This window comes from Garra rufa, chromosome 8 (genome assembly GCF_049309525.1).
Source record: "Garra rufa chromosome 8, GarRuf1.0, whole genome shotgun sequence".
Classification (NCBI taxonomy): Eukaryota; Metazoa; Chordata; class Actinopteri; order Cypriniformes; family Cyprinidae; genus Garra; species Garra rufa.
The window spans coordinates 7,683,692-7,699,881 of NC_133368.1; the positions used below are offsets into that span (position 1 = coordinate 7,683,692).

Here is a 16,190-nt window from a genome sequence, read left to right on the forward strand (position 1 = left end):
ATAACAAATAAAATTTTTCAAGAATTATCTTGAAACACAATTATGGCGGTATAAAGTTGTCCTCGCTATTTCATGGCAACTTTGAAAGAAAACAGACTTTAACCTCAAATAAAACAAGCTTTTATATAGCAAGCGTCAATTAGTGAGTAAAACGAAGGCGTAACAAGAAATAAAGTATCTTAATTTACAAATGACACACTGCGCCATTGTTAACTTTGACTTTGTCGGACAGTGATTGATGGATCATCTATGTAACCATGCCAGCTGATAGACTACATATTTCCAGTTATAAACGTATCATGACCTGTTACAAGGAGGGTCATGTTAGACTTAATTCAGAAATGCTGTTACGGCAAATCTCTGACTGACACTTTACATGGGATTTTGATTGATCAGTCTTATTTTAGATTACATTTTGGAAAACTGAAATCAGATAGCTCATTTTAAAACAGGCAATAGAAATTACATTCGACTCATAAGCTGTTAACACGCGTAGTTTTAAAGAGTTGGGCTCCTGAAAAACAGACTTGCGTGTCCAGCTGGTCTTAAAACTACACGAACTTATTTCTTTTCAAATTGCAGAAACTCGATTAACTACACTTTTAATAACTAATTAGTAATATCTTTGGAAGTTCAAAAAAATAAAAAATAAATAAGAAGTCTACCTTATAAGTCCACGATATAAAGTCCTGGAAGTCTTTGCTTAAGAAGCTAAGAAGCTTAATGAAATTGTCAAGGAGTTGATGTCATTTAACCCTCTGCATCCTTGTGCTATGATGCGTTTGCTAGCCTACCATTATTGGCCCTCGAGCAAAACCGCTTTTATTTTATATAAATAATGTGATTTTCAGAGTTTGTAGGCTATCACAGTCAGCGCAGGGCCCTCGCTGAACAACAAGCTCTGCACAGATATACCCTTTACTGCAGAGTTTACGAGCGCACAATATCAACATGGATCTTAAATCCAAAATAGACAGTTTTTCGTGATTAAAACAAAACATTCAGACGGAGAGAGTGAGAAGGAGAGGGAGAGGTATATATCTTACCGCAGGAATGATTCCAGCGCAGCCCCTCTCTCTCTTGCTCCGTCTCGAGTGAATCCCGCTCTCCTCCGCTCCGCTATTATTTTCACTTAAACATATGAAAATTTATGCAAATGAAAATCAGCACTAACTGTTCATCGCTCGCAGTGCACGAGTGTCCCTGTCCTCGACACTATACAATAGGTTATATGTAGGCTATACCAGGGGTGGATCAGTCTACAAATAAACAAACAATAATAATAAATCACCACTTAATACGACGTGTTTTTTTATTCATCTGATGGGTCTTTTTTGACCTGAAAGGCCTGATGTATATTTGCTTAAGTTCCATCTTCCAGAGTTACCACTGCACTGAAACAAATTAAACGATATGAAATATAGCCTAGTTTATAATTATTAAGACGATTGTGTTTATTTGTGCTTTGTTTGTGTGTTTTATAAATATAACCTCGTTGTACCAAAGAGGTGCAGATAATTCATAAATTAAATAAATAAATAAATCAGTTTAAAAGTTAACACGCTCCTGCTTTGAAATGACTCTGCTTTATTCTCAGAATAAATCTTAATAAACTATTAAACATGCTTTCCGTTAAATTGTCAGGTTTTACATGGTGGTAATAGTAGATTACATACATTTCTGGATAAAAATCTAATCTATGCTTACTTCATTCGTACCCCTAAGCAAAAGCTGAAATTCATAATGTTTTATCTGCCTGTTGTTTGCATTGTTTAATCTATCTCATCTATTCTGATTTCCCTGTTTATTTGTTAACATGCCCATAGCTAAAATATCATACACAATTATAATTTATCATCATCAGATATTCATTTTAACATTTAAATTCCTGTTGCAGACAAAAGACTAACTTGAAGTAAAATAAACCCTGAGACGAAAACAAGCCAAACAATTTCCTCTGTGACAAAAACAGAACCTCTACTGCGTCGTTAACAGAAGCCAATAATGCAGTGCACTAGAATTATATCAACTAAAGCTTCCTGTTCGGATAGAAGGTCTAGTCACTTTTATTCGTATGTTGACATATCCAAATTAGACATAGCAAATTGCAACGCCTTGACGTGATTTCTTAGCTGTGCCCTAAGATCTGTCACTCTCCCGAAGGATATCCAATGAGCATCAATCTCGTAGAAACTTCCTCGCCGTAATTGGGTGAAGGATGTGGATGGTGTGCGCACGCGGGGGCTGAACGTAAACATTCGCGTGTTCTCGCGCTCAGAGAGAGGAACGGAGCGAGCGAGGACAGTGAAAGCTCTCTATTGCACTTGCATTTAATAGAGTTGCGTGCAATCGAACGTATTGAAGATTAACGTCAGATGGACTCTGTGAAACGAAGAAATATGAGAAGCAAGACTCGGTAAGAAAACGCCTTGTGGGTTGCAGGACGAGAGAGAAGTTTACAAAGGAGCGTCTTCTTCTGATGAGCCTCCACATCAAGTCAAGAGAGCGCACGATGAAGTTCGGTGTGGGATTTGTGTGACCGTCACGTGAAGTTGATGTGAAGAAGAACAAACAAGACTTTTTGGTTTCGTAATTGGTCTTTAAGACAATGATATTAAGAATGGAATGCAATTGTAAAAACAACTTCCATGCATAATGTGGATTTCTACGCCGAAGGTATTTCTTTCTCCTTTTGCTTACGATAAAAGGAGATTTTGACGGATATATTTTTGCAATATTTTGCTGTGCTGCCGGTGGACCAAAATCAAAATACCACGCATACTTTTCCAGCTTGAATTATTCATGAAATAGTGCGTGCCTTAGAGGCTTGGAAAAAAAGTTACGACAATACGGGGAGGGGGAATAATAAGTAGAATTGTTCAAAGTGGTGAGGGGGGATGGCCACAGCGGCTTCCAATCCTTACCTGGCCAGCAATAGCATTCTCTCATCAGCCTCGATCGTGCACTCTGAGTCCGGAGGTGGTGGCATGCAGCCGGGAAGCGGTGCCGTAACATCGGTGTCGGGAGGTTACAGGGGAGACCCCGCGGTCAAGATGGTGCAGAGCGACTTCATGCAAGGAGCCATGACGGCCAGTAACGGGGGGCACATGCTGAGCCATGCCCATCAGTGGGTTACCTCGCTGCCACATGCGGCTGCCGCAGCCGCCGCCGCCGCAGCCGCTGCAGCGGCGGAAGCCGGCTCCCCTTGGTCCTCCAGCCCAGTTGGCATGGCCGGGAGCCCACAGCAACAAGACGTGAAGAACAGTTCAAACAGAGAAGATTTACACTCGGGCACCGCGTTGCACCACAGAGCCTCGCATTTAGGGGCTCACCAGTCGCACCAAAGCGCATGGGGTGGCACTACAGCCTCTCACATCCCCACCATCACAGGAGGACAGCAGCAGTCCCAGCAATCTCTCATCTACTCCCAACCGGGCGGTTTCACAGTCAACGGGATGTTGAACCCTCCTGGGAGTTTGGTCCACCCGGGGCTTATGCGAGGAGACTCTCCAGAAATGGATCACCATCATCACCACCACCACCATCAGCAGCAGCACCCTCACCACCACCACCACCAGCACCACGCGGGAGTGAACAGCCACGACTCGCACTCAGACGAGGATACACCGACCTCCGACGACCTGGAGCAGTTTGCCAAACAGTTTAAGCAGCGTCGGATCAAACTGGGGTTTACTCAAGCCGACGTCGGGTTAGCGCTGGGAACTCTTTACGGGAATGTTTTCTCGCAAACCACCATTTGCAGATTTGAGGCTCTCCAGCTGAGCTTTAAAAACATGTGCAAACTCAAGCCGCTGCTGAACAAGTGGCTGGAGGAGGCCGACTCGACCACGGGCAGTCCCACCAGCATCGACAAAATAGCAGCCCAAGGCAGGAAACGAAAGAAGCGCACCTCCATCGAGGTGAGCGTGAAGGGAGCCTTGGAGAGCCATTTTTTGAAATGCCCCAAACCGTCAGCGCAGGAGATAACCAGTCTGGCGGACAACCTCCAGCTGGAAAAGGAGGTGGTTCGGGTCTGGTTCTGCAACCGAAGGCAGAAGGAGAAGAGGATGACGCCGCCCGGGGTCCCTCAGACGCCCGAGGACGTGTACACCCATGCCGGCAACGTGAGTGCAGACACACCGCCTCCGTCCATGGACTGCAAACGTATGTTCACTGAGACGTAGAACAAATCATTTTATACACACTTCAAGTCAGCAAGATATCACAAATATTCTATGTATATTACGAGAGAAGCCAAAACTGAAATCTTTAAAAGCTCTTCGTTTTATCCTCCAATGTCCCTAACGCTAAATGACTATGTTTGCTCTGTGTTTCAGGGGAGTTTTGTGGTAGATTACTTAAAAGGTGCAAGTTTGAAAGATGAACCGGACAGCAACCACAACGTGACAACTGCGAGCTCCTATGGCCAGGAGATTCTGGTGCACTGACACCGAAATCGTAACCAGCCCAAAGCCAACATAGACTTTATGGATCGAAATTACAAAAGAACTCCCAAGGACACGGATCAATGCAGACAAACATTAAATATTAAACAGTGGAAGAATTTACCCCAGGACACGTATCAATTTTACGCACAGGAATTATATTACTCATTTTAACAAAACGGAATTGTCTTGTCTACTCTTGGAGCATTATGTGCAACAAACTACACCTTTTCTATCTCATAGTATTTTTGTGGACCACACTTCTGTGAATAGCTTTTACACAGAGAAAACTCTTAAGAAAAAAAAAAATAAGGAAAAAGAAAAAAAAAATTGATTACTCTCAAGCTGCACTTATTTTCCAATTTCAGCCGACCCCTTGTAAACACTTTTTGTTGTTGTTTGGCTGAATAATCGTGGATATTGCCCTCTCTTCACTGCTTTTTCCAGGCAGATTTTTTGGTGGGTTTTGATAACAAGGCTGTGTAAATTTGGCAAAATGAATTCTCTGTGTTAATTTCAATGATTTGCTTTATATTTTTCACTAAAATCAATTTCAAATATTTTCAGGAGCAAATGACAGATTTGTTGCGCGCTGTGATGACTTTCAACCTAGTAGCATCTCTTGTAGGCCTTCCCCCTGCCATTTTAAACATTGATTATATTTTATACTGTTAGTATTACACTTGTTATTATATACAGATATTGTACACAAACACGTTGACGAAGCTTAAACAAACCGTTGTCAAACCGTTTCCCCCGTGGTTGTTATTTAAGTTCAGTACTGACTCAGCGAGAAGTGAATGAGAACAATAAATCTGATAGCTTTCAGCTGCATCCGTGCAACTTTCTTTCTATTATTTCTTTTTCTTCCTTTCTATCTTGTTTTCTTTCTTTGTTTTGCAATTTGTTCAAATATTAAAACGAAAGTCTAAATTAAAACACATTACTAATATTTGTATCTTTTCGCCTAGACAATTACTGAGACTTATAAAATATATAGGCTACGAAGAGATTTTTATCTCGATCTTCAGACCCTTGGCCTGAAAATGGAAGTGGGAGAACTTCCCAAATGTTTTTACCTTGCATTGTCATATCCTCATTGTCTTATTTTTTTTTCTTTCTGTTAGCCTGTTTTTCTGTATAGCCTATGTTTTTTTCTTTACAAAATACAAAAGAAACAACCATAACATGTAATTGTCTATATACTATCTATCTGCTATATTAACGGCGTTTATCAAGTAAGCTTCACGTCGTCGTTGCAAAAACAAATATCTATTACATTTACATTTTATTACAAAACCTTTTCGTCAATGACTTAAAGATTTTCTGAGACTCCAAATAGTCCGGGGTTGTGGGGGTATCCCAAACCTGAAACTGAAACCTGAGTTACACAGTTTTCCTATTGTAGGCCTACTAATTATTAGGCCTATGCATTATACCAGCTGACATAGGCCTACGCTAGATTATTTTTCCTCTCAACTGAATATAAATTATCAAAACATTCTGAGGCCTTCTCGCTTCTCAAAAAACAAAGAAATGTCTCTAGGTATAAATCATATTATAAAGCACGATAGCATCAAAGAGACATGGAAATGTGTTGCACTATTCAGATTACTCAAAAGTATTTTCCTCATTAAACCAGGGTAATAATTTCCATATTTTGCTTTACTTGCAGTGTAGTCTCAGTAGAATGCTTTGGAAGTTTCTTAGTGTGTGTTTTCCTCGTTTTAAGTATTTGACACATAAATCATGGTTACCAGCGATTATTGCCTCAATGGACAACTCATTTACCGCTTTCTTTGTAGAATTTCAAACAAAAATTATTTTATTGTTTACTCCGGGTCTTTTCAGAAAACATCTGGATGAACTGAATAAAACAACTGAAATATCTCAGCATTAAACAAACTGCAAAATTTCATTTATTGTAATTCAAAAGCATCGTATTAAATTGCCGTGTCTTCAGCAAACAATTGATGTATCTGGCTTCATTCTGTGAGCGTTCATTTCGTAAAATGTTTTTATTTGTTTTCAAATTTAAATTTGAAAAAAGCACGAGCGTCCCGCTCAGCGAGTGACGTAATTTGGAATCCATTCCGTGCACGCTCTAAAGCAGGAGTGAATTTGTATGCATGGAAATTCGTATGCTTGCCACGTAGCTCTCTGAGTGCAAAAGGGCCTAGATCCTTCCATCAGATTGCAATGTAAAAGCGTGCAAAAACGATTGTGTGACTGAATTGCTTTTTTTTTTTTTTTTCTGTAAACCGACCGTTTCTGCTGGGGTACAGCACAACTGTTGGCCCTTAATTTTCATCAAGACAAGTTTGGCAATTTCTCCCATTTGTATTCATTTCTGCTATGTTTGAAATAGCTGGCTTTGCACTCTTTCAGCTAAGGCGCAACACTAACCTTCCAGCTGAACGACGCTTCTGTTGAGACTTGGGAGTGCAGCTGATTTTTTTTTTTCTTTTCCGCAGAACTTTTGTGTGGTAGTGACTATTCAGCCAAACACACGATCCTTCTCTTGAAGATTTAAATTTCGCGGATGATTTACCTTACATCCGTTGCGTGGCAACGAAATTCAACCTGTGGTTATAAGGACGCGCCCCACCCTTCATGCAATATACTCAATGTTAATAGCATCGCTCACACATCCAGAGGAAGAGTTTGTAAAGCTTTCAGTTTCTGTCCAAAACTGTCTCAAATGCACTTTTATTACAAACTTTATGATTAGCAGTAATAAACTGAATGAAAACAAGACTTGATAGGCTGGTTATATTACTGTTAACTCGTTTTAATTTTGGGTTTTACAGCATATTCGTAAATAAAGCATATATTTTTTAATAAAAGTATATTTGCAATGGTTCCAAAGTGAGCAAACATTAAAAACAGTGTATCCGTCAACTAATGTATGAAAAGACATCGACTGTGCATCCCCAGTGAAACAAAATTAATAATAACTGTAATGATTTTAAGTGATGTGATGAAAATGGTTTCTTATTATATTCTTTTTCTTCGTCTTATGGGTGAGACCATGAATTACAAAATATAAAACTGTGAGGATTTCTACCTTTAAGATTGAAAATACACGCGTAGCCTACGTCTATTTATCCTCTCTAGACCTGTAGCCTAATAAAAGATTCTAAAAAGTAGTAAAAATAAATATTATTAAATAAAGTAAATAAATACATTTAAAAACATTGTACGCACGTTACTACGCAAACTAATTATTATTATAATTTTCATATATAAGCATTTTCTTTTTATTTTATATTTTATAGTTCTGTTCTGTGTGAAGATTTTATGTATAGACTATATAATGCAGTCACAATAACAAAAATATATCTTAACTCGGACTTTTCTTAACCTATCAAATTTGTGTAACTAAACGTATAACAGTTAAAGTCGAATTTGAGTATTTGTATGAATCGGTTTTTTTCCACACTGCTTTTTGAGATCATATTTTTTAAACGTAAATTTCATCCATATAGACCATAGAAAGGAAATCTTCCCCTCTCATATTTCTTTAGCGCCATCTTTTGGAATTCCGTCCCGCACGAGTAGAGTATCAATATCAAACCTTTTTATATCGATAAAACAATACTGAATGAACTTCTAACTTTGAACATAAATTATAATTGCTAATTAAAAAAAAAATAAAAAAAATCCGTGCTTAAGTGTCTCCGAAAAGTTGTAAATAACACGTGCTACAATCTTTATTTCCTTTTTGGCTTTACATAATAATAACATACTAAAAAATAAAAATAATAAAATTAGAAATGCTAACAAGTCATTATACCCAAGATTAAACCTTTAAATGTCTTTTTAAAAGCTATTCAACTGCATATGTTTACCTAGTGTACACAAGTGTGGGATTTAGAGCTAATTAAAATGTTCCTAGTGATGTATTTATTTCTAATTTCTTAAAAGCTGTGTTTTTTGTTCTCTCCCGACCAGCCAGTGCTCTAACGGTGTCTGGCTACACAGCATAACGTTTTCTTTCCTCACAATTCCCATCAGACCTTCGGCCAATAGATGCGGTCGAGCAACGTCCGAGGCTATACAAGACGGCTGGATTAGCGGCCGAGGGACCTTCACTGTCACACACCTGCTGCAAGCCCGTGGCACACTGCCAGCTGAGGTCAGTTAGCCTGCCAGGCACATTACCCTGGCAGCAGTTGCCAAGGTGACAGCATGTCAGAGCCTGCCCATTGAGGAGTACGGGGGCTGACGGCCAACGCATCGCTGCCTCCGACCGGCCCCTGGAACTTGAGGAAGTGGGGGACCGAAGGCACACATTCAAATGCTTAGCAACAAACTGACTCTACACGTGGCAGAGCCTAAATCCTTAGAATCCCAACATTATGTGATACTAAGTGCGTCTAACACACTTTCCAGCTCATAATTCAATAGGCAACAATCGTAAATATGCATATGAGTGTGCGAGAGAGAATGAAAGACGCCAGTAGAGAACTAGAGGTGAAAGGTGTTCCTGATTTTGTTGTAGCTATCACATTAACTGGAGGATGTGAAGCAGAGGGGAAATAAGCTGTGGGCTCTGTGGTTTAATAGATTACTTACAATTGGACACAGGTATTTGGAGTTAGCCATTATACCCTTGAGGCCCTAAAAAAGGTAAAAGAAACATCACAATTCAACAAAATCTGCCAGCGCTTCTCCGACTCCTTTGTGTTTTTGTGAAACAAACATGTTCGTTTAGCATACTCGTTTGGTGTTTTCCAAATGCGCGCGGCACGTCTGCCTGCGAATATTTGCATTAGCATGTTTTTGCTGTTTCTGAAGAACACTTACACATTATCGAGAGCCCTTTCAAGCTGTTTTAAATTCAACTCATTGTAGTCACGGCACAATTTGTTAAGGTCAAATCTTTGTCTGAATGGATTGAGTCAGAATTGTATTGAGGTCATCAGAAAGCACAAAGCCATATCTCTTCAAGGGCACATCTGAATTTCAGCTAAGCTCTTAGAGCCTCAATCTCCCTTGGAAAGAATGGAAAAAATGTGGACCTAAACCCATCGAATAAGGTCTCGGCATTAGAAAACGGCCCCAACAGGCCTCTCCTGAAATGCTATTACAGTATGCACCTCGGCCCGTCGCGGAGACTGAATTCAATATACACGAGAGGCCTATACGACGACGAGCCATTTGGCAGCTCGAGAAAATCATCCTCAATCCATATTCAGGACTGTTTGGTTTTAATCTTCTGTTTTGGAGAATTCAGAAGGATTCGGTTGGGATGTCAAATCCAAATTGTCACTTCAGAGAGATTTCTCCTTGGGCCACACGTCGTTATTATGAGGGACAACAAAATGGCAGAACAACATAATCCTTTCATAGATGAGAGGATACTTTTCACTTTCTCTGTGCTCATATTTCACTGTGCTTATGGTGGATAAGTGCAGGAATTCCTGTTGTTCAAACCTCTCCAAACATGTCACATACGACGAAGCAGAGAGTTTGCGGCCTGAAATAAAAGTAGCTAATTGATGCAATACACCAAGGACATAATTATCTCTTTGAATAACTGGCGGTGGTTTAATTGCTGGTAATTGTTCTCCAAACCTTGTTCAGAAGTGATGAACACAAGACTGTTATTATGCATCATGTGTTAATCCTGCTATTCTGGCTTAGTCATTAGGGCTTCTGTATCAAAGCGCCACGATAAGGGCGGCAGAGAGGGAAAAATATCACGCGCACACACAAAATGTACACGCGTAATCGTGACATAATACGTTATGGTGCCGCATTCCTCCTTAACCTAAATGCAAACAGAAATAAACAGAAACTTTGGGCGATCTACGCGTCGTCTTCTTTCTGCTGTCACACGCTCCGGTATGAATTTTCTCTCAGATGTCATATTTATAACAGTGGGGTTTCTGTTATCCTGTGTTTGCTGTTAATTATTGCCACATTGCAACACCAGACTCGGAGCTCTACAGGAAACAAACACTGATTAACGTGATTGGGCCTGCTGAGAATTGCAGTCCGGTTGAAGTGTGTTGATTGCTGAACCGTTCCCACCCTCTCACCCCAGCAGTCTTGCCCTCTTGCCCTTTGAGCCTTGTGAGGCCGTTCAGTGGCAAATACTTCAAAAGATGTCTAGGGTTCGTATAATCTCAAGTAATCCAAGATCTGAAGTGATCGCAATTGTTCATGTCTTTGAAATCACAATGAGAATGACATTAATATAATATTCTGCGTTCAACTTAACATCAATCAACAGCATTTGTGACATAATCTTGAATTGAATTTTGAAAAAATTACTAATTTTGGTTTTAAACGTCCCTTCTTTTTAGTTACAGTGAAGCACTTACATTGAAAGTGAATGGGGCCAATTTGTAAACGTTAAAATGCTTTTCCACAGTTTAGCCACATGATATAAACAATATGTCAAGATTTTAGTGTGGAAAAATAATCACTTACTAAATTTTTCTCTGTAAATTGCATTCGATTTTACAACTTTGTTTTGACAACATAACACCTGAATTGAATTAAAAGAAGAACTTTACAGCTCAAGTAATGTGACCCTGAACCACAAAACTTAATTTTTTAAAATTTAGATTTATACATAATCTGAAATCTTATAATCTGAATAAATAAGATTCCCATTGATGTATGCTTTGTTAGGATATGACAATATTCGATTGAGATACAACTATTTGAAAATTTAGAATCTGACGGTGCAAAAAAATCAAAATACTGAGAAAATCACCTTTAAAGTTCTTAGCCATGCATATTATTAATCAAAAATCAAGTTTTGATATATTAATGGTTGGAAAATTACAAAATATGTTAATGGAACATGATCTTTAATTAATATCCTAATGATTTTTGGCATAAAAGAAAAAATTATAATTTTGACCCATACAATGTATTTTTGGCTATTGCTAAAATTTACCCGTACTACTTAAGACTAGTTTTGTGGTCCAGGGTAACATATTTATTTATTTATTTAATGTTTTTATTTACACTACCAAAGTTTGGGGTGATAAATACTTATTTACCACTCAAAAGTTTTGGGTAAAAATGTATTTATTTATTTGTTTATTTAGGGGTAAAAACATTTTTAAATTGTTAGAGAAATTCTTTGAACCTTCTATCCATCGAAGTATGCTGCAAAAAACAATCATGGTTTCCACATGATTGAATTATGAATGATGAACTATCTATCTATCTATCTATCTATCTATCTATCTATCTATCTATCTATCTATCTATAATAAATATAAGCCGTAAACCTTTTTTCAACATTCGATGAAATGTTTTTTGAGCAGCAAATCAGCATATTAGAATGATTTCTGAAGGATTATGTGACACTGAAGACTGGAGTAATGAAAATGGAGTAATGATTTGCAATCAATATGCTATATTTAAAAAAAATAAAAACAACTTTAAATTAAAATTGAACAAAAAAAAGTACCGACCCCAATCTTTTAAACAGGAAATGTAATTGTTTATGTATCAGCCTTAATTTTATGCTTTTACATCCTCTACAATTCAACCCGATTTACTTAAATGGCTTACTCCAACTTTTTTTTGTATTATTATTAATATTAAAGACATTTTGTGTTTTTTTTTTTTTTTTTTTTTTTTTTGGTAGGCTACTGCTGATTGAGCTAAAATGCAAATAATATTTCAATGAACCAAGAAAAAACAATAGAGAGCGCAACACATAATTTCAACACCCCTTTGCTTTGTTATTGGTTTAACCTGTTCGCTAATTCGAGTTCATCTTAATGCAGATTGCTGTGGAGCAGGCTGGCAGTGCTACTGTTTTATATTCAGACTCAGCACTTAGGCTGCATGGGGAAGGGGGAGAGGAAGTCTATGTGGCTCTTTCCTGTCTCATTCCTGAGTCTCACGGGCTCATGTTTCACCTGCTGCATCTGAAGTCTGCCACATGTGTGTATATGAGAGTATTTATCTTTGTGTTTTTTGAGCAATGAAATCCTTCCGTTTAACAAAATAGCTTGACTGAACATGACCAGATGGAGCAGAGGTGGTGTTATTTAAAAGGCCGGACGTTTCGAATGAAGTGGAAGTGCTTGAATTAACAAGTTCATCATACTGACAGTTGATGTGCAAAATAGATCCGTGGTTTGTATTGTTTTTATGTCACCGTGATAGACAGTGATAATTCCACACACTGATCATCACTGCCCCCTACTGGTTTCGAAATTGAGTCGAATATTACTATTGAGATGATTTATCAAGATGAACACTTCCTTACGGTGCACCTCTCCAGTTCAATTACAGGGAAAGCAATTTAATGTCCTCCCTCAGTGAGAACATCTAACATGAACTTTTCACCAATACATGGAATGGATGTTACATAGAGTACGCCTACTTATAATTCAATTATATTTTCAACAATCTTTTGAAGTTCAAATAAATCTGATCAAAGCCATCTCAACATCTGTATGAGTCCAAAACTGGATTTGTACCAACCCGACAAAGCATAACGATTTAATCATGGTCTTATAGACCACAAACGGTAAGAATATCTGTACAGGGATTTGTATGAGAGGCTATGGTGAATAAATTACATTTAGGCATGATGGAAATATTCAGAGCGATCTGTAATCCACGACACAAGCCACCGAAGCTGTTAGAGAATATGAGGGAAATGCCCAGTGAAGAGAACAAATACTCATATTAAGCCATCAGGCCACAGAGGAGGACTGCTTCTAAAAGATTGTGAATCCAAATGTGCCTCACGCAGCTGTTTATTTTTTTCTACCATTGCAGTCCCTGCTGAAAAAACCAGCATATGCTGGTTAGGTATGTTTTGGTGCTGGGATGCTGGTTTTAGCTGGTTTATGCTGGTCCTTTGCTGGTTTATGCTGGTCCCTTGCTGGTTTATGTTGGTCCTTAGCTGGTTAATGCTGGTCCTTTGCTGGTTTATGCTGGTCATGTTGCTGGTCAAGGACCAGCATAAACCAGCAAAGGACCAGCATTAACCAGCAACATGACCAGCATAAACCAGCAAAAACCAGCAAGGGACCAGCATAAACCAGCAACATGACCAGCATAAACCAGCAAAAACCAGCAAGGGACCAGCATAAACCAGCAAAGGACCAGCATATACCAGCTAAAACCAGCATCCCAGCACCAAAACATACCTAACCAGCATATGCTGTTTTTTTCAGCAGGGGTGTCGTAGTTCACTATAGATATTTAGAAGGATTTAGGATTTAGTAATTGACACCGAGGCAACAACAGTTTAGATTTGTGTAACTTAATACAAAAAAAGCAGTATTTGCACATTTGAAGTACGTGTTGAAAGAGGTAATTCTGGCGTTACTTACCTTTAAGCTATCATATGGCTGTAGAAAAACTGAAATGTAACACAAATCATGGACGACATTTATGGTGTTCATTTTTGGAGCTTGACATCGTCAATTACCACCCAGGTTTGGAAAAACCTGTAATATATGATAATGATATAATATTGCTTATCCACGTTTCACTACACTCCCAAAGTGAAATGTCCAGTGGGTGGCACTTTTATTTTAAACAGAATAACACTATTTTGGTAACGTTTTATTACATTGTTGTATGTACGCACCATTTCGGAAATTAAGTGCCTGATGAATGATGTTAATGCTCCGTTGCGTTTGAAAATAACCTTCCACCAAATCTAACTGATAGTGTGAACAAAGACAAACTAATAAAACCCACTTGATGAAGAAAACATGCCTTTTAGTTTGCGTCTTTAAAGGGATAGTTCACCCAAAAATAAAAATTACTCTATGATTTACTCACCCTCAAGGTGTATATGATTTTCTTCTTTCAGCTGAATACAATCGGAGCTACATTTTAAAAAAAATGTTCTGGCTCTTCCAAGCTTTATAATGGCAGTGAATGGGTGTTGAGAAATCCAATAAAGTGCATCCATCCATCATAAAGAGTACTTCACATGGCTCTGGGGGGGGGGGGGTTAATAAAGGCCATATTTAAAAATATCCATATTTAAAACTTTATAAACTGTAATATTTAGCTTCCGCTAACTGTTGTACACGTGTTCACGACAGAGTGACATTCCAGCGAATGACACAGGATGTAGGCGTAACATAAGCTCTGGTGAGAATATTCTAGTCTCGCATGAATCCAATTTTTGTTTACAGCAAAGGAAAACTAGTCTCCTCTTGGCTTATATCGATATCCTATAACAGTGGTTCCCAGCCACGTTTCTGGAGGCCCCCCAACACTTCACATTTTGCTGTCTTGGAGTCTCTACTTAAACTGATAATCTGAATAAGGTGTGTTTGATTAAGGAGACATCAGAAACATGCAGTGTTGGGGGGCCTCTAGGAACGTGGTTGGGAACCACTGTCATATAACAATTTTCTTCAAAAATCTTTGCTTTCTATGTCTAATTTCTGAGATCTTACACCAGATCTTATGCTAAGCCTACATTAGTCTCAGCCTCTGACGCCATGCCCACGGACCGTTGGCTGAACGTCTGATGCATATTGCACACAAAACTGGAAACACTTTAGGAATTTCAAAAGTCTAAGGCTGTATCCGAAATAGGGCACTATTTGAGGGGACAGCCATTTTTAGTGGTGTTCGAAACCATAGTGGACGTTTTCAAGTGCACTCATTTAATCCCACAATGTACCACAAAAATGAGTGTACAACTGATGTACACTCAACGGCTAGATATAACCCAAAATGCAATGTGAGAGTCGCGCGCAGATTGAATTCACGTCTCATCAGAAGATTGTGCCCGCAGTTGAATCATCCATCTATTCACTTTACAATGCGCTTGTCCACAGCGTAATACAGAGTACAACACAGGTATAAATTTGTTGAATATTGATTATTAAATTGTTTAACTAGGGTTTATACATAATTTCTGTGACAGAGTTGAAGATAATTCCTTTAATCTTACTGAAACTGCCCATTTCAAATGATCAGTAAACAGCAGGCAAACTATGCAAAAGCAGCAGTCCTTCCACCTAGTGTCCGAATTCACGCACTCGTTTTCATTCACTCCTTTAAGTGAACTGAGAAGAATCTTTAAAATTAAAATTTTTTTTACGCATCAGTCTGTTATCGAGGGGAAGGTCTGGCTATGCGAGACTACGCCTACAACCTACGTCATCCGCTGGAACGCCACTCTCTCGTGAATGCGCATACGAGTTAATGGAAGCTAGAGATTACAGTTAATAAAGTATTAGCATCGATTCATTTCAGAAGGCCTTTGTTAACCCCCCAGATCCATGTGGAGTACTTTTTATGATGTATGGATGCACTTTATTTTGCTTCAAAATCTCGACCACCATTCACTGCCATTGAGCCACAACATTTTTATATATAGCGTTGATTGTATTCGTCTGAAAGAATAAAGTCATATAGACCAGAGATGGCTTGAGAGTAAGTAAATCATGGGGTAATTTAAATTTTTGGGTGAACTATCCCTTTAAGTTCACTTATCTTAACTAGTGTTCAGAGGACTCCGCAACATAAGTGGCATACCAGGTGAGCTTCTGAGCAAGTTTACTGTCGGAAAAGCCATAGGCCTACCATATGGAATAATGATGCAAATGTCAAAATGTGACACTATGGTAAGTCTCTTTAAGTCACAACATACTGGGTAAGGAATCACATGAAAATAAGTCTTAATAAGTATATAAGTCTAATCGATAATCCTGCCTTTAACCATAATCATAAAAGAAAAATAAAAGTTGTTGTTTTTTTGGACATTATGTTGCAAAAAGT

General features: G+C 38.5%; 1 protein-coding gene across 2 annotated transcripts; it reads left to right on the plus strand.

The window, feature by feature from the left end:
* The first annotated feature begins 2,279 nt into the window (after nt 1-2,279).
* pou3f3a (POU class 3 homeobox 3a) lies at nt 2,280-4,577 on the plus strand. Of its 2 annotated transcripts, none has more exons than XM_073846143.1 (2): nt 2,280-4,124; nt 4,338-4,577. In XM_073846143.1, exons 1-2 carry the CDS (start codon nt 2,898-2,900, stop codon nt 4,446-4,448), a joined length of 1,338 nt encoding a protein of 445 aa, XP_073702244.1. In that variant the 5' UTR covers nt 2,280-2,897; the 3' UTR covers nt 4,449-4,577. The 2 variants fall into 2 exon arrangements, with proteins under 2 accessions (XP_073702244.1, XP_073702245.1); XM_073846144.1 differs by having other exon boundaries at nt 2,280-4,164; nt 4,338-4,517.
* The last annotated feature ends 11,613 nt before the right edge of the window (nt 4,578-16,190 follow it).

Bases quoted from the DNA above. Each gene is read 5' to 3' on its own strand.
- pou3f3a (XM_073846143.1), top strand. From the start codon at position 2,898: ATGGCCACAGCGGCTTCCAATCCTTACCTGGCCAGCAATAGCATTCTC. The intron at 4,125-4,337 runs GTGAGTGCAGAC...TCTGTGTTTCAG, and splicing joins TGTACACCCATGCCGGCAAC to GGGAGTTTTGTGGTAGATTA.